The following is a 24525-nucleotide window of genomic DNA, read 5'->3' on the forward strand; positions in this document are numbered from 1 at the left end:
CCCCCTCCATAATATCAGCATGCAGCACACATCCCCCCTCCATAATAGCAGCATGCAGCACACATCCCCCCCTCCATAATAGCAGCATGCAGCACACATTCCCCCCTCCATAATAGCAGCATGCAGCACACATCCCCCCTCCATAGTAGCAGCATGCAGCACACATCCCCCCTCCATAATAGCAGCATGCAGCACACATTCCCCCCTCCATAATAGTTAGCTGTCAGTAAAAAGGCAGATAGCGACGGCACCTGCCTAGTTACGGCTCTGACTGAGGCAATTGTGAGTTATATAATTTATTTCCTATGCAAGTCCTTTGCCAGTGACATTCCATCAGGATCTGGACGTGGAATACCATTAATATACCAGCATTACTTTGATTGCTATATATCTTTTAACTTATGGGCCGATTTGGTGGATATCTTGGAGGGAATTTATTGTGATTATATCTTTATATGAACTACCATATATTTACTAGTTACATGGACATACTCATCAATTTAGTCCCTTTATAGACATCATTTGTGATTTTAATTTATACAACTTTTAGTTCCAGTGTTTTTTAAACGTTTGGTTTCAATTACCAATTTACGAGGTCTATATATTATATTAATTGAGACATTAAAAATATATTCTATAATATACTATTATCTGTGGTTTTATGTATCCTGTCAAGGTTTTCTTTGATTTTTCTAGTTAAGGCCACACCTATATATCACTATTCAGCGTTGCTTTTTCATTTTGGTAATGTGTGTAACAGTCAAGATTATTATAGCTAAGCCTGTCAGCGTTTGTGGATTGCAGCCAGGGCCGGATTAAGGGAATGGAGGCCCCTGGGCTAAGGGGGCCTCCATTCCCCCATGAGGGCCCCCCCCAGTGATCCGAGCCGCACCCAAGGCACTTACCTCTTTCTCCTGGCATTGCGGTCCTTCCCCGGCGCGCTGTTCGCTCTTTACTGAGGAGATCTCGTGAGAGTGAGACTCATGAGATCTCCTCAGCAAGGAGACTACAGCGCGCCGGGGAAGGACCGCAGTGAAAGTGCTCAGCAGAATTGAACGCGCCGGGGGCAACCCCGACCGATCAATAATGCTGCTGAGCACTTTTAAGGGCCCCTTGGATGCCCAGGGCCCCTGGGCTGTAGCCCAGTTAGCCCTAGGGTTAATCCGGCCCTGAGTGCAGCCTGGAGTTAGTAGACGTTCCAGGTTTCTCTAGAAAGATATCTTGAAATTATATACTCTGTTGCAGGTGGAACTCGGAAAAGCAGAAGACAATCTAGTGTGTACGAGTATTCTACTTATATTTTCTTATATAACGAATTGTGTTAAATTCAAACTCATCTACTTCTAGTGAGAACTAGGTCATTTGAGGCAGTTTATTTTGCAGTTTCCACCATTCTCTGAAGAATCCACAAATGTAGGAGCATCCCTGTTTATGAGGTTCATTCCCAAGACAATGGGTGTGCAGCTTGAAGTGGGCTATGCAGGCTATTAGGGGCACTTACGCAAAAAGAAAAGCATCTGCCTGTTTTGTGGTATGTGAGTAACCATTACAGCACTGATGGGAAACAGGCAGCCCTCCGAGGCTTCACCTGCGGCCCCCAGCTCCTTCCTGCTTCATTGTTATATGTGTTTGTTATAGCTTGTAACACTTGTTTTAACATATTACTTAGATTAAGGGTACCGGCAGTAATAAATTAGAATAATACACTTACATCTAACATGTAAGCTCTCATGAGCAGGGCCATCCCTCCTTGTGTTCACCTTCAACCATTAGACATTCTGTCCCGTGCTCTGCACCTCTAGGCCTACCTCCCCAGCAGAGTTTCTCAAACCCAGGCCTACTTCACAATGGTATTACTTACGCTCACCGTCTACTCCAGTGGTTTCCAAACTGCGTGCCGTGGGCAATCTCAAGGGGGTGCCGCGGCCTGTGCTAGTGGTAAGCAAGACGGGGGGCTACTTGGTTACTATTTTGGCTTAGGAGTGTCTTGAAAATTTTTTGGAGACCCTAATGGTCACTTAAACTGAGAAAAATTGGGATCCACTGGTCTACTCATTAGCTTGATCTGCAATATTATGTTATCTATTTGAACTCTTAATTTGTAGCCGACTGATCTTTGTATAAATATATATAGTGTTATTATACATTTTTCGGAGCCGTCTGTGTATTGTGTATTACTGTAAACGTCTACTCTGTTCACCCCCTATATATGGGTCCTTTTAAAGGTTAGAGAGACGCCTGTCACTGCATTACAGGTTGGTTTCTGTACTACAGCACATTCACACCTGTGACAAAGCAATTATATTTTATAATGACCATATCTCCCTGTCTTTTTGATGTTGGAATCAGACATCAACAACTTAATGTTTGCCTTTCATTGTATGTACTCTAACACATGTACACTTGACGCTATTATACACAAACCTTCAAAGAAGGGTGATTGTTCCCAAGCAAGACAACAATCACATAAAGTTGTTCTTCCACTGACATCCAGGCTATTTAATTGTTTTATTGCTAAGATCAGAGGAACTGTTTGTTGGAAATTTGTAGATTACATTCTATCATGCTGGATTATAAAACAATGTAATCAACATGCAGTTTCTCAACAAACATGTATTACAATTGCATTTGGAGGAATTTTTTGTTTCCAAAATGCATACTGGTAAATCTGATATATTACATTATATCACTTCACTGTAAGAACTTGAAGGAAAGGTATTGTCTTTCGTTATACACAGCAGATACTCGTTTAGATGTGCTTAGTTTTTTTTGTTGTTTAAAAGAAGCATTGCTGTACTGCGCACATGCAGCAAAAATATACATATATGCATTTTTGCGTTTCCTCGATTTGCGTCACCCTATTGTCGGAGAGGCAGAACAGGTGCATGCTGGGGCAGACAAATAACACAATTAGACCCCTCTGCAGATAAAGTCTTTTATGTGGCCTGGTATACCTTTGCGGAGCTAGAGTACAGCTGGAATGAGACGCAATGATTAGGATACCTATCAGCGCCACTTTCTAGCTGCTTCTGATTGGCCGATTGCTTACTGACCCTTCCAGCTGATCCTACTTAAATCATTAGCATTGTACTTATCATATATCAAGTAACAACTATCTATTCTCATTACTTGACATTTCCATTTGCAATACTACAAATGGGAAGAAGAAAAGAAGGCAGCAGGAAAGAAGATTCCCGTTTACATTTTTAAAGATGAACACAATGGATGTTTGTATTTAATTTAATTGGTATTTATGATTGTATTTAATTACATTATATATGGAAAATGCAGCTTTTATATCTATTAATAACTGTCCAAACAATATTATCTCTTATGTACATGGCACTTCATTATACTATTATATTGTGTACATTTATAGTGTGAATTTAGCATTTGCTGCTAACACTTTGGCGCTCAATTTGAAGGCAAATTGCGCTTCTGGCGTATAATACACTTTTTTACATCCGAAATAATTTTGAAACTAGTGTTTTGTGCCTTTGCCCAGAAGTAAAAAAGGGTATTAGACTCCAGAGATGCAATCTCTGCACAATTCAACATAATCCCGTGTGCCCGCCTCTAAATGAGCCTAATTATGTATATAATTCAACCCTGAATAGGATTCACAAACAATTTGACAATAGAGAGCAAACAAAAAGTAAATCACCCAAAAACATTTACAATAGTGAAAAAAGAAGGAAGAGGAGGTAATTAGTCTTTAAAACTGGAGGGAAGTTTTGTTTGATAAATAACAATACCACCACCTTCACCTATAGCTTAACCTTAATCTATGGTTCTAAAGCGGAGGTAAAAGTAGTTTTATTTCTTAAATAAATTTTACAATAACATTACTCATGAAAACTTTTGAATTGACTTTCTGCTCCTCCGCCCAGAGCAGAAAGGAGCATTCTTAGGTGGTGACCTTAGAATTTGTCCACCGAAAATAATAGAATGTGTATAAATATGTCACAATCCTAAAATTGTTGTAAAAACATTGGAGGCCGACATATTGTGAGCTGAACCAATATCATCATCATTTATTTATATAGCGCCACTAATTCCGCAGCGCTGTAGAGAGAACTCCCTCACATTAGTCCCTGCCCCATTGGAGCTTACAGTCTAAATTCCCTAACATACACACACAGACTATGGTCAATTTTATAGCAGCCAATTAACCTACCAGTATGTTTCAAACTCATGACCCTAGTGCTGTGAGGCAGAAGTGCTAACCACTGTGCTGCCCATATACATGAGGATATTGATCTATAAATGCACTTGGAAGCTGTACCTCAATGATAGTGGTCATTCCTCATAAATATTAGCCATGAAAGGCCTCGCTGGATTCTTATGCATATTGGTTCAGATACAAAAGTTGATTGCTTCTATTTTGTATAGGTAGCATGTGCTCAGGGGCTGGCTGTGCTGGGGTTCAGGGAGGCATCTGCCCCCCCAGGCTGGTTCCATGATGGGCTACCTTGGGCTGGATGACTGGACCACCTGCATTTTTTTCCTTTAAAATAGGATGCTGAGTGGAGTCTAGCCCCCAGGTTAAAACTTGTCAGCCCTCCCCTGCATGTGCCCTTTAAAGGGCGTGTTCAACCTTATGCTAGTTAGGAAAGACTCTTCCAATGCACCCCACATCATTGCAAGATTTCAGCCACTTGCTTCGTCTGTTGACAGCCTGGAGTGCGCTGTTGGTGCCGGTAGTAAGACCAGTCTATTTAGAAGCCATGTCTACTACCCCCCCCATCCCAGTTGTTGATGGTTCAGTCCAGCAGCACTGACAGTTCTCTCCTCTACTGACTTAACAGGGAACATTTTTATCATTACTTTAATCATTCTTACACAATTATATTTAAATGTAATTTAAAATAAGAGAAAATGTTACATCACGTGCCGTGTTATCATTTAGACAACTTCTACTTTTTTTTTACTATCGCTTTGATCACAAAAAAAACTTCTTTAGAAGAGCATTTTTAAAATAAAGTCTTTTTTAAATTTGAAAACTATTTGCCACTTTTTTTTTTATTTATAAAGGTGTCACTCTGTAGTGCTGTACAATGCTCTTCAAGTAGCTTACAATATCTTAACGGCATTGTATATATTTCTAAATGATCCACAACTTCCACTTTTATCTATTGTACATCAGATTCTCTCTGTTGGTAAAAACTTCTCATCTAGTCAAACATAAAAATGGAACTACTATTCACATCTCAAAGCCATTCACAGCTGACCTGAATTTGCAGATGTGGAATTGTCTTAGATAAAAGAATAGCAATGGAAGTCCATGGAAAATCTTATTGTAATATTTTTACAACACTTTCTCCATGCAATTTTTGCAACATATACCTTAGAAAAAGTCCCAATGTTGATACCTTGTTCATACCTTTGTCTCATCGCTTCTGTATCCCTGCTGGTTACCTACTGGCATTGCGTTAAATGCCAGTGACGCTGTAGTAATGACCATTTACTGTCCTGCTCTGATCCCTTTGCATTCAAGTAAATTGAGCAGTCAGCGTCGAAAAAACAGCATTGCAACGTTCCCAATCATAAGCACAAATGCTAGTGGGTATGTGCTCCATTCAGATGGCTATTTACATGCTTTCACCAGCATTATAAAAAAAAAACATGCATTTTGGCACTACTTGGTACGAGCCTTCAAATTGACAGTTTCTCAAAATCAGCAGAGGTCCGGATCCACACTGTTCACCTCCATGCAGAGAAGTGCTTCTTTCACTGTATTCTATGCAGTTCAATAGCCCAAGCCACACAAGTCAGCATGCAGTAACGCAAGCTACACCTTCATTTTCCTTTAAGCATCACTACTGCAGTATATCTGCTGAAGTATGCAGCAACTCTCTTGCAATATCTAGCTTTACAGTGACTTTCATTTTTAAAAATGGTATATTTTCTCCTGCCAAAGTAAATGATAGCTATATGCCTTCCCTGGTGATATGCGGAGGGGTAGTACTAATGATAATAGCACCAGCAAGTTGCCCAGTGTACGGCGACAAAACCCCATATTTCAAAAAGGTTAAATACATTATTCAGTGACATTCTACTGCAGCTCTGTTAGAAAGTAAAGTATTAGGTTCCAACCCCATTCCAACTGAGGTTCCCCAACAGCTTTAGGACTGTGCTGTAATGGCATCTGATACAATTCACAAAGTTGAGAATACAGTCATTTGAGTAACTGTGACATCACTCCTCTGCATGAGACACCCTATCCACACAGTATATTTTTGCAAACCAAGTCTGCCTAGCTGTAAGTCACTCTGTGCTGAGAAGTGTTGTCTTCCTAAAATGCAATGTGCTGCAGATGTATAAAAGAGCACATGTTGGACTTTTTTTTAGTTATGTACAAACACTCCAGTTATTTAATGTATATTATTCAGCTAAGTAACACACAGCCTTTTTCATACAGTCAAGTCCATAAATATTGGGACATCTACATCTCATATTTTGGGCTCTATACACCACCACAATGGATTTGAAATGAAACTAACAAGATGTGCTTTAACTGCAGACTTTCAGCTTTAATTTGAGGGAATTTACATCCAAATCAGGTGAACGGTGTAGGAATTACAACGGTTTCTATATCTGCCTCCCATTGTGGTGGTGTATAGAGCCCAAAATATGAGAATTGTGTCGATGTCCCAATATTTATAGACTTGACTGTATATTAGTGTGAAACATCAAAACCCAACTGCTCACTTCATCAGATCATCAATGGTTCTTGTTCATTTCCTCATTGCATGCAAGTCAAAGGTAAAAAAAAAAATCGAAACTCAGGTGAAAGCATTGCCTATATGCCCATTTGCACTTCCCCCTTCTTAAATTGTACTTCTTCCGTTTCCTTCAAATGTGTTGGTTGGTTGGTTGACACATTTAGCTATCAATAGATACAGAAAGTCAACAATGGATTTTCCATGTTTCTCTCATATACACCAACATGACGCAGTCGACCAGGTACAAAATGGTCTAGTCCCGACGTGCCCACTTAACTGACCTGAGCTAAATTGTTAAATAATACATCCGTCTCATAAATGAACTCAGCATAGCTACGTGCAATAATACATTAACTGGGAGGTTGGAAATAGAGAGCTGGAGGATTATAAAAGGAGCTGATGGGTTGAGTGTCAGGAGCCAAGAGAAATATCGGTGCCCCATTTGCCGTAAGTTACAGGCAGGGGTCTGAAATACTGTGCAAGCATGAAGGAGGGGGCAGGGGGGTGTCTTTTCGCTAGTCTTTCCTCCAGCAGCTATTTCCCTGCCGAGTTATCCACCAAAGGAGGACGGGTTAGACTCTTGCTGCTCCACCTGGGCAGTTTGTGCAGAGCGCTGCTGTGAGGAAGACTGGTCTTTGTCCACTGGACACAGCAGCAGGTAGTGGGGAAGGGTATATGGGAGTGTGGTAGTAGTGGTGAGAGAAAGGGTGGGAGTTTATATGATGTGGGGAGAGCCAATGTAACAGTGAGAGGAAAGCTAAGGGTTATATGACAAGTGGAGAGTGGGGTCCATAAGTGATAAGGGGAAGAACATATGACAAGGGGAGATTGTCGGGGTCACATGTGACATGGGTAAGAGTGGGGCCATATGTCACAATTGGAAGGAGGCTAGGGGGTCATATGTGACAATGAGAGCATATGTGATGATAGCAGGGAGCCTGGGGGCCATATGTGACGAGGGGAGAGATTGGAATTTATCTATGACAAAGGGAAAGTGTGGGGGCATATTTGGCAATGGAAGCGAGGCTGAGGACATACGTGACTAGGGGAGAGTGGGGGCATGTGACAAGGGATGTGAGGGTGAGGGTCATATATGACAAGGGGTGTGTGAGACATATGTGAATGGTAGAGTGGGGGGGGGGATATGTGACAAGGGAAAACCGAGAAGGTGGGGGCCCAGACCATAGGAGTATTTTGTAACAGATGGAAGGGGTTATGGTAAAATTTATGGATTTAATAATTTTGATTAGTTATTTAGTGGCACAAAATTGAGCTACCATTATAACGTTCGCACCCAGGATAAGCAAATGGCACCCAATGGTAAATAGCAATTAAAATCTATATCAAATAAAAAGCCTGAGCTGCCATGCACAACAGGGAACACCTAGCCTGTAATATCTTAATTACTTGAAGCTCATCAAAATATCTTGCCTGCATAATAAACAAACGTGAAAGCAGTGGGAAATGACAAGGTGGTGCTGAGGAGTGTCATCACTCCTAGGACAGACGCGTTTAGGTGTCATCACACCTAGGACAGACGCGTTTAGAAGATTTACTTAATACCAGACCTGGACAACCTGTGGTTGTCCTAGTGTTGGGAAACTACAAGTCAAAGCATACCATACCATCTATCGGCTAGCAAAGCTTGTAATTTCATAGCACCTGGAGAGCCACAAGTTGTCCAGGCTTTATACCATCTCAGTTCAGCTGCTGGACTTAGTGACATCCACTGTCATTGGCGTTGCCATGTCTGTTCCTCCGTTTGTGATCTCCCTCCTCCTGGATAGCAGCAGCTGCCGCTGCACATGGGGACAGGCATCCAGCAGCAGGCATGGTACTAAAGAAAAACCCTGCACTTCACGCTGGCAGATAACCACAAGACTGCCTCTATAGCATCACGGACTGGCTGGGGTTTGGCGGCATCTGCCCTCCCCCCCAGGCTGGTTACATAGTGGGACTTTGGCATGAGTCATCTGCATTTTTTTTCCCCCTTTAAACTGTTCCTAATAGGCTGCTGAGCCAAACCTCGCGCCCCCCCCCCCCCGGCTAAAATTTGCCAGCCAGCCCCTGTCCAGCACGAATGTGAAAATCTTCTATAACACAAGAAAGGGAAGCAAGTTCAGTTAATACAAATGGTGAAGGACAATCATGTTTGCCAGCAACTGTTTGTATTTTTGCGTCTCGCCTTATTCCAGTGGTTCCCAAACTGTGTGCCTAGGCTCCCTGGGGTTCTTCGGCGATCTCACAAGGGTGCCTCGGCCAGGGCCAGTGGTAAGCAAGGGGGGGGGTCTACTTGGTAATTATTTTGGCTTAGGGGTGCCTTGAAAAAATTATGGAGGCCCTAAGGGTGCCTTGAACTGAAAAAGTTTGGAATGCACTGCCTTATTCGAACCAGACCACTGCTAGCTGCACAAAAACATCAGTCGCCAATGGGTGCTCTATTATTGGAGGCTGATAAAGCTTTAAATAGCCACACTGACATTTTCCCCACCAGCGGTTACAATTATTATTCCACTACCTTATAGTGCAAGTTCCTTTATTTTAACCATGATCCCCGAAACATACAATCATGCAAACCATGCTTTATAAAGGATAACAAGATGCATCTATCCAACAACCTGAGAATTCTATTACCTCTCAAAAGTCACATTGTTACAAGATGTTAACTTGGGGTACACATAACTTTATCATCCAGAGGTGTTACACTACCCTGCAAGACGTAGCTGCCATGCAATTATGTAGAGGGTACACTACTGTATTTGCTATGTAACACAGGCACGGTGCACCAGGGCTCCCTGCCCATGGTGTAGCATATGCACGGTGCACCAGGGCTCCCTGCCCATAGTGCAGCACACGCACAGTGCACCAGGGCTCCCTGCCCATGGTGTAGCACACGCATGGTGCATCCAGGGCTCCCTGCCCATGGTGTAGCACACGCAGGGTGCATCCAGGGCTACCTGCCCATGGTGTAGCACACGCAGGGTGCATCCAGGGCTCCCTGCCCATGGTGCACCACACGCAGGGTGCATCAGGGCTCCCTGCCCATGGTGTAGCACACACAGGGTGCATCCAGGGCTCCCTGCCCATGGTGTAGCACACGCACGGTGCATCAGGGCTCCCTGCCCATGGTGCAGCACACGCACGGTGCATCAGGGCTCCCTGCCCATGGTGCAGCACTGAGCACTCCTGCTGCAGGAAGCCGGCGCCACGCCCAGACCTCAGCGTGCGAGGAGAGACTGGCAAAGAGGGGTAAAGCTGCAACTCGGTTGCCACAGCGACAATGACGTCATATCACCCTGCGTCTCATTGGAGGAAACCCCGTGGCCCCAGCCGCAGCCTGTCGTTCAACCTAACCCATCCTCCTCTATCCCCCCTCCCTCCATAGTCCCTCCCTCAGCTCCCGCGCTAGGTTCTGATTGGCTAACGGAGCTGGTGGGACGCGAAATTGGCGGGGCCCCCTCGCGCAAGTGATTGGCTGGCGGCCTCTTTACCCCTCCTCTTTGCCAACGCCTGGTAATTGGGTTAGGTTGAGCCAGGAGGGATTCTTGTACGTTGAGCTTCAGTCTGTAGGTTTTTCTTGTCTCCTTCTCTTTCCATCGCCGGCCAGCGGCTCGCACAGTGAGGAGTGCACGGTGAGTCTATCGAGCAGTCATCCATATAAATATATATATTGTATGTGTGTATATGGTATCTATATAGCTGTGACTGCGTTACTAGTAGGGGAATGTGTCTAGAAGGGCAGACATATATTATGTGCGCGCGTGTGTGTATATATGTGTGTGTATATATATATATATATATATATTAGTTGTGCTCTGCTTGATTTTATATGTCAAGCACATCAGTGTAAATGCTAATGCTCTTACTATGTGTGACATTCATACAGTCCCCCTATAGTCTCTGTTGCACGCCTTGTTTCTGTCCCCAGACGTGTGTGTATTGCAGGTAGATGATACTACAGTATGTAATGTGTAGGATCCTCCACCTCTGGATCCGCATGCTCTCCCTCCAGTGGTAGGAGGGTGGTTCACAGTCTGTTACATATTTTATTCCTCCATTTTACACATCAGAATATTCCAGGCTATTGTCGCTTGCAGCCCCACTTGTGACCTGCATACTTATCTCTTGGTGTTGGGGTTTACTGCACCAGTGTGTGCAAAGCAATCTATTCACTGTTCTCTGCTTAGGGCAATGCTTATTGTGTAGACTTTTGTGTTGGGGCTACAGATTTGCAGGTGTATTGATGAGCATGACGTACAATGCTTGTTTTTTGCTTGTTTTACATTGAAGAGGTGTTCTCTGATCACTGAAGCAATGTGTTTTATGGAAATCTACTGGTTATCTGCTGTCCTGAGTCCTATAGTGGGGTCTTGTCTTTAAGCCCATGTTCTGTCAAGCTGCTGTCATATTGCTTTCTGGGCAGCAGGTTTGTTACATTTTTCTCAATATTTATAGATGGATGTTAATAATTAACAATAGAATTTGATTTGTTGCATTTCTTAGATCTTGGTATTTTGGGACCTTTATTTGTAAGGTGATGGGTACTACAATGTCATACAGTGCTGCTGCCAGTGTTGCACATTCTATGAATATGGTTGGTTGTACATTGCTGGGAAGCCTGGCTCCCCTGAGGGGTGGGAGTTAATGGAGGGAGAGGCAGTCAGGGCGGGGATCATCCAGGGAGCCTGGAGACAAAAGGCAGGGCTGCCAGATTCATTCCTTCCCCTCCCCTAGTTTGATTTCCATTGCAGAACTCCTCCTGCCACTGACTCATACTTTAAGTCATTTTGTAAGGATACATTCCCTTACAACTCTTTAGGGTGACTTGAGTTTTTTTCCTATGTGATCTACAGATTTTCTGTAATGCTGCCTTTGTAATGGGTTTATTCTAGATATTAAACATACAGTTTATTGGGTGGTGCTGATTACTTCAGTTTGACATGTATACTGGAAGTTGCTGCATTTTGTCTCGGTGGACTTAACATGAAACATTGAAGCATACATTGCAAATCAGGGATTTAGGGAAAATGGGCATGTTACCTGTCCTTTTATTTTGTCTGTGATTGGAGTATTGCTGGAAAAAAGTGGCTTACCTTCTTAGACTATACTATGAGAACACATTAAACACCTTTAAAATGACAGTAGATATATTGTCATTTATATAATGTATGTTTTATATTCTTACAGGTTTGGCTGCCTGCTTGTGCTTTAGGTTCTGCTAGAACTCCTCACTTGACCCCCTTCTCAACTGTCCTTTCACACGGGTTATTTTCCTCTCCTTTATACGAAACACAATCAAGCCATGGCAGACAGAACCGATATGATCCAGAAGGCCAAGCTGGCAGAACAAGCAGAACGTTACGATGACATGGCAGCCAACATGAAGGCTGTGACAGAACACGGAGAAGAGCTGAGCAATGAAGAACGGAACCTTCTCTCTGTGGCCTACAAGAATGTAGTTGGGGCTCGGAGGTCTGCTTGGCGGGTCATTTCCAGTATTGAGCAGAAGACGGATTGCTCAGACAAGAAGCTGGCGATGGTCAAAGAGTACAGGGAGAAAGTGGAGATTGAGCTCAAGACTATATGTGATACTGTTCTGGTAAGTTGACTTCAGTAGAATTGACCTATATGTCAATGCCTTGCCAGCCCAACTATTAGCATAATACTATACTGGTAATTTCATCACATGAGGAATACAAATCATTAAAGCTCCAAAGGTCTTATCATATTCTTAGGATTGATTGGAAAATGTTACTTTATAGCAGCTGAGGGCATAAGACAAGTCTCTAACTTCCCATTTTTGCTCCTCATCCGATCAATTGTCACATAATAAGCACAGTGGATTAACACAGGTATATAGCAGATTTTCTCATCAGTTTGTCTAGCCATTCATTTACCTAAAGTTGGGCTGTGTGAACTCTGCTGCTGCTCTGATCTCTTAATGCGTTCCAATTCTACTCCACAAACAATGTGCAGCCGCCTTGTGGTTGGTCAAGAGATCGCTTGGAAACCCCTGAAGAATATCATTTTGCACACCACTACTTTTATATGTAGAATTGATCTTTTTGATTATTCTGTAACTAAAACACAGGATACTCTCTTCATTTTCATATCCTGAGCTAGGAGGCTTTGTAATCCGTAGAAAATTTTCCTTTTATTGTTTAGCGTTCAGAAGTGTGTGATAGATTTTTATCACAAAATACTGATGCCACATTCTGGCTTCAAGCATTTGAGCAGTGACCAAATCGGCAATCTTTATTGAACGAGTTTCCAGGAGGATTGTGTTGCCAACTATTCCCACCCAATATGCAAAACTGATACGTTCCCATGCTTCACATTTGAGACATGTATGCCTGCCTTTACTTGCACCAGAAGCTTGTCTAGGCACAAAACCCAGGAAACATTTGCATGTAAAAGTTGCTTGGCAGATGACTGCTTGAAAAATCTTTTTTAGTATTTAGTTTCAAACTTCTACCCGGCCTGACCACCTTAATAAGTGAGCAGCAATAGCTAGCAGGGGGTGACAATCTGGTTCTCATGTGGCTCTGCTTCTTGGACGATGAAGGGTTAATTCATCTTTTAAAGAGACTTTCTTTAAACAATATAGAATTCATTTTACTGCTGTCACTACCCAGTACTTTTACCTGTAACTTTACATTTCTGCTTAACACAGTATTACTTTAGATTTTTTTTAAAATGTCTGTATGGTCCCATTATGAGTATCTGTGAAATGATTGCTGCTTTGTAATATTCCAGTACCCAAACTCAACTGACAGCTGTCCTCTATTGCAATTGCTTGTTTCACGTGACTAGAATGCTGTAAATTATAAACTGATCTAATATGCATAGTATTCACAAATGTATATGTACATGCTCCCATATGACATATACTTTGTACCATTGCGATATGTAGTGGAGTAGATTCTGTGTTCTTGTTATCCTCCATATTTGAAGAGGTGCCTTTAGTTGACTTAGTGACAGGTTGTCTGATGTGCTTAGGAACAAACCCTTATCTGTTATCTCAGGGCAAAGCTTGGTGAAAACTTTTTAGTTGAAAAACTGATGCCTGATTGGATCCCCGATCCATCAAGAGATATGTAAAAATTTAGTTACAGAAGATCAAATGGTGATCACACACACACACACCTTCCTGCTACCCACATGAAGCCCCAACCAAGGTTCCATAATGTCTATAGCTGGGGATCCACCTTTTCTCCCTTTGTCATTAAATGTTCTTGTAGCTTAACAGAAACTGGATCTATTGGCACTTGGGTTACATGGGATTTTCTTCTCTGCATGTGAAACAGTCCGGTGTAACTTGCAATATATACAAGACTATTCCTAGCCTGTCTGCACAATTTGCACAGTATTTTTGCTGCATTATGCAGACTGTCCTCATGTTAGCTGTGCAGGAGTGGCGCTATCTGACTGCTAGATCAATAATCATTGAAGCAGCATAAATCTTGCTGTTTGTAGCACTGCAGTAGCAAGCATGCTGCAGATAGTGTGTCAGCAACCACTACTAAGGCAGAGTACTATACGCTGGAGATTCGAATGGGTTTGTCTCATTTGGGCCTTTATTTTTATGCAGTGCTTTGTTTAACCAATTTGTTACCTCTGTCCAGACATATTTTAGAGAGATGACTTTTTATAGACCCCATCTCAAAGTGGCTTTTTTTAATTTCTCACCAGTTTATTACGACACAATTTTAGCATTAAACCTATTGTCATGCAATAAACCAGCAGGTTTGACTCTACATTGCCGTTACTCTACTGCTACTTTTCCCTAAGATTAGACTTACTAACCTATTTTTTTATAGGAGCCAGCCAAATTAAAATACATACAGGGTTTTTTTTTGTTTGAGGGCTAAAAAAGTTTAGTTCCTGGGCTGCACCCAAACCCTGCATACATTTAAGTAAGCCTGAAATCATCCTCACTATGCCATTTGGAGTTTCTTATCTTGGCTCTTGCACTTCCTTAGAACAAGTGGAAATATTGCATTTTTGATCCCCCCCCCACTGTTTAAACCAGTGATGGGCAAGAGGCTGCCCTCCAAGTCTTCACATGCGCCTCCCCAGCTTAATGCCCAGTCGGTTTTTTTTCTCCACTTTATGCCCAGGGTCCCAATTCTTATTGAAAGCTGGGGCAGTGGATGAAGTTTGACGGATTGTAAACGGAGAATGACTGAACTTGATCTTATTCTTTCCCCGTTGCAGCCTCATTCCGCATCACATGACCTATTCTGCATGAAGTGACTCCTCGCTTTGCAAGGAGATATCACAGGAGGGGGTGGGGGGTTGTGGCGCAGTAAAGACTACGTAATTCCTAGTGGTCACGCTACGTTAATGTTTTTTTGAAGGATTTATTTATTTTCAAATCTATCCATAGTTGTGAAATTAGACTGCAACATTGTAAATAAAGTGATTCTCCACACAGCAGGACAATTTATTTCTTGCATTACAATACCTACCCACTTGCATGTAGTTTATTATGGAAGGCTGCAGTTACAAAACTGATGTAAGTCAGTCTATAGGACCCTTTTTTTCACATGTATTAACAGCTGCTTCATATAATATTCAATATCCTCTTTAAAGGGGGCATTCAATGGTGCGCAAAGTCCCATTGGAGCCTCACATTGCTGATGTAATGTTCTACTTGCCGGAATATTAAAAAGTGTGAAGGCACGCGTGACATGAGGCTGTGATGGGAATTTACACACAGTTAAATTCCACCCTCAGTACTATATATAGGAGTAGATGGCCATACTTGCTGCACTTTTGTTAATTTTAAACCAAGGGTCATATTCAATTGACGTTATAGCCAAAAACCTCGTGGCGCGCGCACTATTACCGTTATACCGTTATGGTAGTTTTCTCGCTGGATTTCAGCTCAGGGAGCTGCGAGCTGAAATCCAGCTTACTATTACCGTAGTAAGGGTAATAGTTTTAACGCTGCGGAGATATTCAACAATTGAATATGCCCCTATATGTTCCATGTGTGACTTTGCCACCTGCTTGTTGGTGCTATTGTAATACTGAACAGTAGATGGCACTCACCATTCCACATTTAGCAGGCTGCTGTGACTGACTTGAAGAGTTATCTGGCTTTTGTAAGGCATGATATACTTCTGCTCGGCAACTGATTCTTGAGGTTATGTTTGATTAGGGTAGGTATCTACAGTGTGAGGAATTGGAGAAAAAATCGTTTACTGTAGCATTCATTGCATTCATAAAATTCATAATTCTGTTAGTCTCTTAATCTGCATGTCTATTCCTGCTAATGTCACTCCCAGGTTTAAGGGATAATTTTAGCCATAAGTTTAAAAATCCAGTCTGATTAGAAAGGAGTGAGATAAACAGGAGCAAGGAGACTTGCAGAAATGCACTGTGTGGATTGTTGGATTCATACATAGAGCCAAGTTCAGTGGCTGCATTTTCCGCCTCGTGGTGCTGCTTTATTAGAACGCTAGTGACGCTGACATTCAGACATAACCAGCACTTGCTAGTTAAAGCATGACTTGGCGTCGGTAATTAAGGGGCCCTTTTTTGGGGGGGAATTCCTTTTAAAGTTAAGGATGGTTCATATTGGTTCTCATTAAATGTATCCCAAAAGAAAGCATTAATGAAAACTTATCCAAGACTAGGCCTTAGTCTCACTTGCCAAAAACAGATAAGGAAAGCAGAGTACAATGAGTTTCTAGATGCTAGTCTCCTTAAGGCGCATGCCTAAGGTGGATCTCAACACAAATGCATGTATGAATGGTTTTGCTTGCCGTAAAAACAGAAGTGGGTAACTTGCCTTACTCTGTATGTTGCAGGTGACAGGACTGTGTTCATTTGGTTTTATGAAAAGTGCATTAATGCTCAAATCGTGAAATGTTACAGATTGAAATTGTTTGCCAGATCTGAGATTAGGACTCTTATCGCTCTTAAAGGTGAAGCAGATAATCTTCAGGCACCCCATGTTTCATCCAGAGAGCTTTCTCTTTTAATGGAGTTTGTTGGTTTTTAAATAATAAATGATCAATTAACTTCAGTAGATTAATTGATTAATTACTTAATACGGATTGCAAGATGTATGTTTTTCATATTTACCTGAATTGAAGTGAAAATCAAGATGGGACTCTGCGTCATATATGAACATTTGTAAAATAAAACCTTGTACTTATCGAGCATTTGAACGATGTTCTCAAAGCCTCCCTACAGCATAGTGTATACTAGGAGCATCCAGTTGCATTCCATTATGTTGAGTTTGAACAACCTGTGAGTGATGCAGGAGACACTGATTAAAGTACAGTGAGTGTCTATTCATGACTCTTATGAACCTGCAATGCCATGTGTACAGACCATTTTTATGTGTAGCCTATTTATTAATATGGAAGTTTGAATAGAAAGCATGTGCTCACATAGGTATAAGTAATGCATATATTAAAAGCAATTTAGTCAACTCACACCCTGAGCTGCAGAAGTAGTCTATATGGGACTACAGTAGAATGGGGTACTGTCACATAAATGGTATTAACAGTCTATGGCTTAGGGCATCAGTCACCATGTAAGCTGTTACAAGGCTATATCTCATAGTTTTGCTCGATATGTGACTGTAAACCAGTACACTCTAGACCTGCCCCCTGTCCAATGTGAGGCAGAAATCCTGTTTGTTTAATAAATGTACTAATTCTTGTGGTAAGAAAGGGAAAGGTGTGGCACTGCAAAGGAGAACTGCATTGAAGATCTATTGTACTACCTTACAAGGACATTCTCTAATTTATCAATCCAGGCATATTGCTAGCTCATTTCATCCACAACTATAAAACATTTGTACTGTTGTGCAGTCATTTTTTATTTTCTGGGTTTGTGGAGTTTTGTTTTTCCTGTACCCCCGCAACAAGTTTTGAGGTTTGTCTTTTACATACATTAGTAACGGAGAATGTTTTAAACCCTAATTGGGCCCTCAAGGGCTATATATGAGTTGGATCAGTACTCCAGCTAAAATCCAGGTCAGACAAGGCTATAAAGCTTGTGGTGTAACTTGGGTAGCAGCTAATTACAATAAGGGCATCATAAGATACTGGAAAGTAATTGTTTTTAGTAACTGATAGTCTTCCAGTTTAATCAGGCTTGTATGAATGTCCTTTGGCATACTAGAGCTGCAAGATGTCTTCACTGTGCATAAATAGTATGTCTGTTTTGTCCAGGTGTATCTTGGGTAGGCAAGTGTTGAGTTATAGTTAGACATGGACAAAATCCTACACTCTTGTCTGCAAAATGTGAAAGAGGTACACCAGGCCCCTGTGATAACTCTTACAGCTGTAACATGACCTACAAATTACTAGCAATACAACTTGACATATATGGAAGAACTTTAAAGCACTATTAAGATATTTTCACATAAACCATATGGTCCCCTCTATTGCAAGTAACACGATTCTGCAGTGTTTGCATCTGGTCACAGCCTGCATGCGACTGTGTAGTTTCCTGCATGTGTCCTCACCCCAGTTAAACACTGTTAAGGCTTTCAGGTCAGTTGTAAATGAGTTGACAAGTATATCCTATGTGATTTGTGTTTAGGGGTTTTTTAAGGTTACAAACATTTAGAGCAGTGTTCATATTTATCCTTTTGTAGTCATTAAGATGTATGCCCCTTTATCCCCCAAACGTATGATTCTCTCTCTTTTCGCCCCCCCCCTCCTTTTTTTGGGGGGGGGGGGGGAGGGGGGGGGGGTTTGTGTTTTGGTTTTTCCCTTTTAAATTTAACTTTTACTAGTAGGAACAGTTACAAATGAGCTAGTTATACCCAGTTGTAGTGGATTCCTGCTCAAATCTAATTTTACACACCCTTCAATTAAATGTCAAAATGTTCTAGACAGTGATTTTTTTTTTTTTGCTTTTTTAGACTCTGCTTGACAAGTTCTTGATCACTAAATCCACCCAAGCGGAGAGCCAAGTATTTTACCTGAAGATGAAGGGAGACTATTACCGATACCTAGCAGAGGTGGCCTCTGGAGAAGATAGAAGCCGTGAGTTTTGTGTTTTTATGTTTGTTTGTTTTTTTTTCTCACTGGATATGGTTTATTACCGTTCTGATCAGTAAAACGTGATGTTGAATATGTATTGATACATTTGTGTACAACATTGATTACATCATCAGGTTGTCCATCTGTCCACTCGTCTTGATTCTCAGATCTTTAATATGTTGTGCTGAGCTTTACCCCAAGCCAGTGGACTTGGCAACCCATGTAAAGTGTAGGGATCATTTATGCCTGACGGCAGCTCTTGCTTGTTGACATTTTTGGACATGCTTAAGTCCAACACCTCTAATATAATCCATAGAATATTGGACATGGTGTTAAATGCCCGCTAAGTAATGAGCGTGCAGGATCTGTTGTCATAGGGATCCATAGTCTCATACAACTGTATTTTACCGGGGTTGCTAAAGAGAACCAATTAAGAACTTAAAATGTAGCATTGGACTCATTTGGTGGGAATACTGTCTTCCATGAAGTCTCCCAAGTTCAAAGGAAGTGAGGTATCAAGTGATCCCTTCATATTTGTCTTTCTTATTCTAGACGTCAATTGATAGTGTTTGTGAAGGTCACACTGCTACAAAGGAGCCTTCAAAGGCAGTAGCTACACTATAAATCTGGTTCCTCATATTATCACTAAAGGTGTTTTGCCTTTTCATATGGCACTATCGGAGGTTTCCCGTTCAGTATTTTGATATAGTGCTAAAAGGATATTTAGTATTCGTCTGAGCACCCTTTGCCTTTTACTTTTTGTGCAGTATTAGACACATTGAGCCTGATTCATTAAAAAAAGTAAGGCAAAAAAAATGTTTTCTCCCACATGAAACCATGTTACAATGTAAGGGGTGCAAATTGGTTTATTTTGCACATAAGTGAAATACTTGCTGTTTTTTTTCATGTATTGCACTTGATAGCTTTATTTTTACACTGAAATTTAAAGTTGATATAGGACATGCACTACCCCAACTATAAATCTGTCCCCACATCTTAAATTAAGCTGCCCCTCCAATGCAATATGGTTTTGCCAAGGTGCAAAGTTACTCACTTTTCTTGCTTTCCTTAATGAATCGTAGGCCCATTGTCTTTTGTAATTCTCTCCATGATTAGGGTCTTTGTATTACAGCGAGAGAGTATACATGCTGTTCCTGGCAATTACAACTCCAGTGTGATTGTATTGTACATCGGATTATCTATGTAGAATGGAGTACAAATCTGTTCCATCATGTGTCCTGTAGTTCCTACTGATTTGATCTACTTCCTATTCGTTCAGTTTGGGAATAGACTGCCTGCACTGAAGTAGGTAGCCGGACAAAGCGTCATGTTTGGGGAAAGTACAAGGTTTCAAATCTCCAGAAGCTTCACTGAAACCTCTTCATGCTTTCTACTAGATGGAGAATAATATATTGCTGGTTTTAAATTCTTGGGGGTAAATGTATCAAGCTGCGAGTTTCCGGCAGGTTTGAAAAGTGGAGTTGTTGCCTATAGCAACCAATCAGATTCTAGCTGTCATTTATTTAGTACATTCTACAAAATGATAGTTAGAATCTGGTTGCTATAGGCAAAATCTCCACTTTTGAAACCTGCCAGAAACTCTCAGCTGGATACATTTACCCCTTGGTTTCAGACTTGCTGCCTGGCTTTAATTGATGAGATCCATTACCACCTAAAAGTTAAAAAAAAAAAAAAAAAATAACTTCTGGCTTTACTAAGAAATTACTTGTTGCTTAATAAAACTTGAGTCTGTTTGCCAGTATAAAGCGTACTACATAGGGATTTGCACATTTAATGTTCAGTGTTTCCACTCAACTTTGTGTGAACTGCAACTGATTCCACATGGATATGAGGGTGATGGTTATTGGTATAGGAAGGGTGGAGAGTGGGATGTTCTGCAAGTTTAAATTATGTTGTGTGAATTTGTTGCATGGTGTTAATGTTCCCCTCTTCACAACAGGTACAATACAAGACTCGCAAGAAGCTTATCAAGAAGCATTTAATATCGGCAAGGAGAAAATGCAGCCTACACATCCCATCCGCTTGGGCCTGGCCCTGAATTTTTCTGTATTCTATTACGAAATTCTTAATAGTCCAGAAAAGGCCTGTTCACTAGCTAAGACCGTAAGTGCTAACGTTTAAAACCATGTTATGAAGAGGAATGTTGGTGCACATTGACATCTCGTTAGCTGTAGTTTTAAGGTGGCCATTGAGTAATGTCTGGCGGTCTCCCAACTAAATTGGTTCTTAAATGCGACATTTAATATGCAGTGCTGTAGTGAGCATACAATCTGCAAGCACAGATTTATGATGGAAGATCTGTGTGATTTACATTTCAGATGGAGGGAAGTGGCTGAAGTGTGGGCTGCTGAGGAGTAGGCAGTTAAAGGCTTCAGAAAATGTGTGGTCAGTGGGGAAGTTAAATGAACCAAACAAAAGGAAACTGTCCTATATTAATGACTGCTTGTTTTAAATTTGTCTGGATTGGGCTGTGGTTTCATTTCACCACTCCACACTTCATTAACTTAGGGGGAGGGTGGGGTGAGTGTGCAGGCTGTCAGATATGGCTTTTTGGACACATTATTACTGTTGAACATCTGGAGCCTGTTCAGATTATGAAGTTAGTGTTTATGAAAGTTGTCCCGTTAGTGACTGGGTACTGATTATAATGACAATAAGCCTGCAAACCTTTACATGCTGCCTTATTTCTATGAAGGACCATCCTATATTCAGAGGTGTTACATTGTCTCAAACTGCATTGTCCTGTCGCTGAATGGTCTAGGTTGAGAGAACATGATGCAGTTTACAGATGAAGCCAAACGGTTGCAAAGTGCTCACAGGCATTTAAGTTCTGCTGTCACCCCAAGACGTATGGAATGCAATAGAGCTCATAAGGGAAATGTTGCATGGGAAACCAAGATTGTCAAAAGAAAAATAAGTAAATGGCCGTAAATAAAATACTACTGTGGCATGTTTGCTCAAAAAAATGACCAATCATCTTACTAGAAAATTGGATCTCCTTGTTAGTTTATCTATGGTCACTAATGCCACCTAGAGGCCAAATGATCACATAGCACAAACATTGCTTGATGTTCACTCTATATAAAAGCATGTTATAGCATTTATACTTGGACAAACATTGATACAAAACGTTGTTTTGTTATGAATATCAATTAAGTCCCTTGACACTCTGCATTGTCTGACGTTCGTATTGAAGCACTCTGACCCTTAAAATCTAAGGCTATTTCCCCTTCATTGCAGGCATTTGATGAGGCCATTGCAGAGCTGGACACCCTCAACGAAGAATCCTACAAAGACAGCACACTTATCATGCAGTTGCTTAGAGATAACCTAACAGTGAGTATTTGCATTAAGCCTAATTTGTCACCAAATTTACCTCCGGCACATAGTGGGAATGGTATTGAGAGAATCTGTCATGTGTTCTCTCTGGTAGTTGTTGTCCCAATATAATTGCAAAGTGTCTCCCGTTCGTTTGAATGGACTTTCTGCGCACACATTTTAGACAGCACACTAAAGTGCATGGATCAACGGGAAGGCTTTTAAAACATCAGTTCAATCCCCAGTTTCAAATTATTCGTAAGCCTCCTTATTTATGTTGCTGCATGTTATCTCCCAAACAAGCATTCTTACAACATTGGTGTCCTTTGATGCTGTTACTGAAAATTCCCTCTGGGCCAAGACGTGCGTCCTCCTACACAAAGTAACAAAGTGGTCAAGACTTTTTTTCTATGGGTGATTGATCAGCTTTGTATAAGACAACGGTACAGATCTCAATTTAAATGGCCACCAGACTTAAACAGGGCAATGCACCGTTTGACAATCTTTATTTTTATTTCTTTTAGTTATGGACAAACGACACTGCAGGAGAAGAGAACGATGCAGCAGAACAAGCCGATAACAACTAACTTGTGCTACAGGCGTCTGTCCCTTTTTACACGTCTCCATTCCTAATCGCTCCACATGGATTTTCTATAGCAAAAGAAAGTCCATCCATGTGTAACGGGAAATAACGTTTATAGTCTCTTCACACTGCAGCTTTGGGAGAACTCATTCCTTTTGTTTTTTGTTTTGTGTGCGGTTACTGCTGTAGAGAAGTATTAATGGTTTCACTTCATGTTAAAAATAAGAGAAAAATGCACATAAGTTACCATCAAACACTTATGTTGAGGACTCTAAGCCTTTCTAATATTTAAATTAAAAAAAAATAATGAAAAATTGGAGCCACCTGTTTCTGAAACAGACTTTTTGTGTATTATAATGTAAAATGTATGAAAGAAATGTAGTTAACTACTGCAGCCTAACCTGGTTGTATTGATTATAATTTTTTCCCTAAAATATCGCACTATTTCCTTTTTTGGTTTGTTGGTCCGTAATTATGTTCTTTTATATCGAAATCCTTTATTCCATCTTTCCCCCTTTATAAAAGTACAAGTTTTGTTGTGTTCTGGGGTGGTAAAGGTCCTTTACAAATTTATGTGCACCTGTAGAACAGAATTGCTGCTAGCAGAATATAACTTGTTCTACCTAGCGACTATGGGGTTGTTGCATCAGAGGCTGCGGACAACAAATACAGAATTCTCTTTTTATTTTTATTTTCGCTGCTGTTCAGTTGACAAACCTCTGCCTACTCCAATAAATCTTCATTACACTCCTGGTCTTGTTGTCCTGGTGTTCATGTAACAGTAATTTTCTGTCTGCTACTGTAAAGATATTTAAAAAGAAGGGGGAAAAAAAACTACTCCGGGATGAAACGGTGTGTGTAGAGAGATGGATATATAATAGTTGGTGTATAAAGGCTTTAATTTAAACTGGGGTGACTCATCGCTATCATTAATTGGAGTTTCGCAACAAACTTGTTCCTCCTTTATGGAACTTGCTAAAAAAAAAAATAACATTTTGTTTTAAACAAACGTTTAGTGCAGTTTAATGTGGTATGAGATCAGTGGCATACTTGTACTGTTTGAGCTAAAGTCTTTGTAGGTAAATTGCCTTATCTATATGTTGATTGCACATATACACATAATCCAAAGTATGTACATTTAAAAAGACCCTTCAAAACATAGTGGTGGTTCTCATTTAGGTTTTTTTATGGTGTCTTACCTTTTACTTGGTGAGCTTTTAGGTACAGTAGGTATAGGTAAAATATATATATATATATTTTATATTAGTATTCTACTGTACATCTTAAGGGCAGATGTACAGTAGCAAAATATTACTGTGCTAGCTTGCAAGTTTGCTGGTAAAGCCTAACCTTCACCACTGCAGGGTATGTCAATTTTGATCAATGGAGTTTTGTCCAATCCCTAAAGCTGGGTACACACTACATTACACACTACATAAATTTCGACCAACTTTTTATGCCGAGCGATTTTACATGCGATCGATGTTCCGATCGCTCGGTCCATGGACTGCATGCACACTAGCCTTGTTTAGGAGGATAAAGGGAAGAGCGGACGTCCCTTTAGCGACTTTTTACAGCCATGTTGTGAGCAATGATTGTAATTTCGTACTCACTGTTGTGGATCGGTCGGAAGTTTATACACACTACACAACGGAAACGAGATTGGAACGAAAATATTAAACGGTACGACCAACCAAATGAGGCGACAATCTGGGCAGGCTTTCGACCATCGTGTTACTGCACACACTGCCCCTTTTTGTTAAAAAAAATAAAATAAAAATTGCATGTATGTGCAAAATCTGTTGCGCGGTCGTATGTCGGCTGATTTAGCCGATTATTGGATGAAAACTGTGTAGTGTGTACC

At 41.0% G+C, this 24525-nt stretch overlaps 1 protein-coding gene across 2 annotated transcripts; it reads left to right on the forward strand.

The window, feature by feature from the left end:
- The first annotated feature begins 10214 nt into the window (after nt 1-10214).
- YWHAQ (tyrosine 3-monooxygenase/tryptophan 5-monooxygenase activation protein theta) lies at nt 10215-23413 on the forward strand. 2 transcript variants are annotated; one of them, XM_075201451.1, is made up of 6 exons: nt 10215-10357; nt 11913-12324; nt 18619-18742; nt 20700-20863; nt 22001-22096; nt 22603-23413. In XM_075201451.1, the coding sequence occupies exons 2-6, from the start codon at nt 12028-12030 to the stop codon at nt 22663-22665; spliced, it is 744 nt and encodes a 247-aa protein (XP_075057552.1). In that variant the 5' UTR covers nt 10215-10357; nt 11913-12027; the 3' UTR covers nt 22666-23413. The 2 variants fall into 2 exon arrangements, with proteins under 2 accessions (XP_075057552.1, XP_075057553.1); XM_075201452.1 differs by lacking the exon at nt 10215-10357 and adding an exon at nt 11524-11545.
- Nucleotides 23414-24525: the final 1112 nt, after the last annotated feature.

Source organism: Mixophyes fleayi, chromosome 3 (genome assembly GCF_038048845.1).
Source record: "Mixophyes fleayi isolate aMixFle1 chromosome 3, aMixFle1.hap1, whole genome shotgun sequence".
Lineage (NCBI taxonomy): Eukaryota > Metazoa > Chordata > Amphibia > Anura > Limnodynastidae > Mixophyes > Mixophyes fleayi.

Excerpts from the sequence above, each read along its gene's own strand:
- YWHAQ (XM_075201451.1), top strand. The coding sequence starts at position 12,028 with ATGGCAGACAGAACCGATATGATCCAGAAGGCCAAGCTGGCAGAACAA. Across the intron at positions 20,864-22,000 it reads CCTGTTCACTAGCTAAGACC|GCATTTGATGAGGCCATTGC; the intron begins GTAAGTGCTAAC and ends CCTTCATTGCAG. Across the intron at positions 22,097-22,602 it reads TGCTTAGAGATAACCTAACA|TTATGGACAAACGACACTGC; the intron begins GTGAGTATTTGC and ends TATTTCTTTTAG.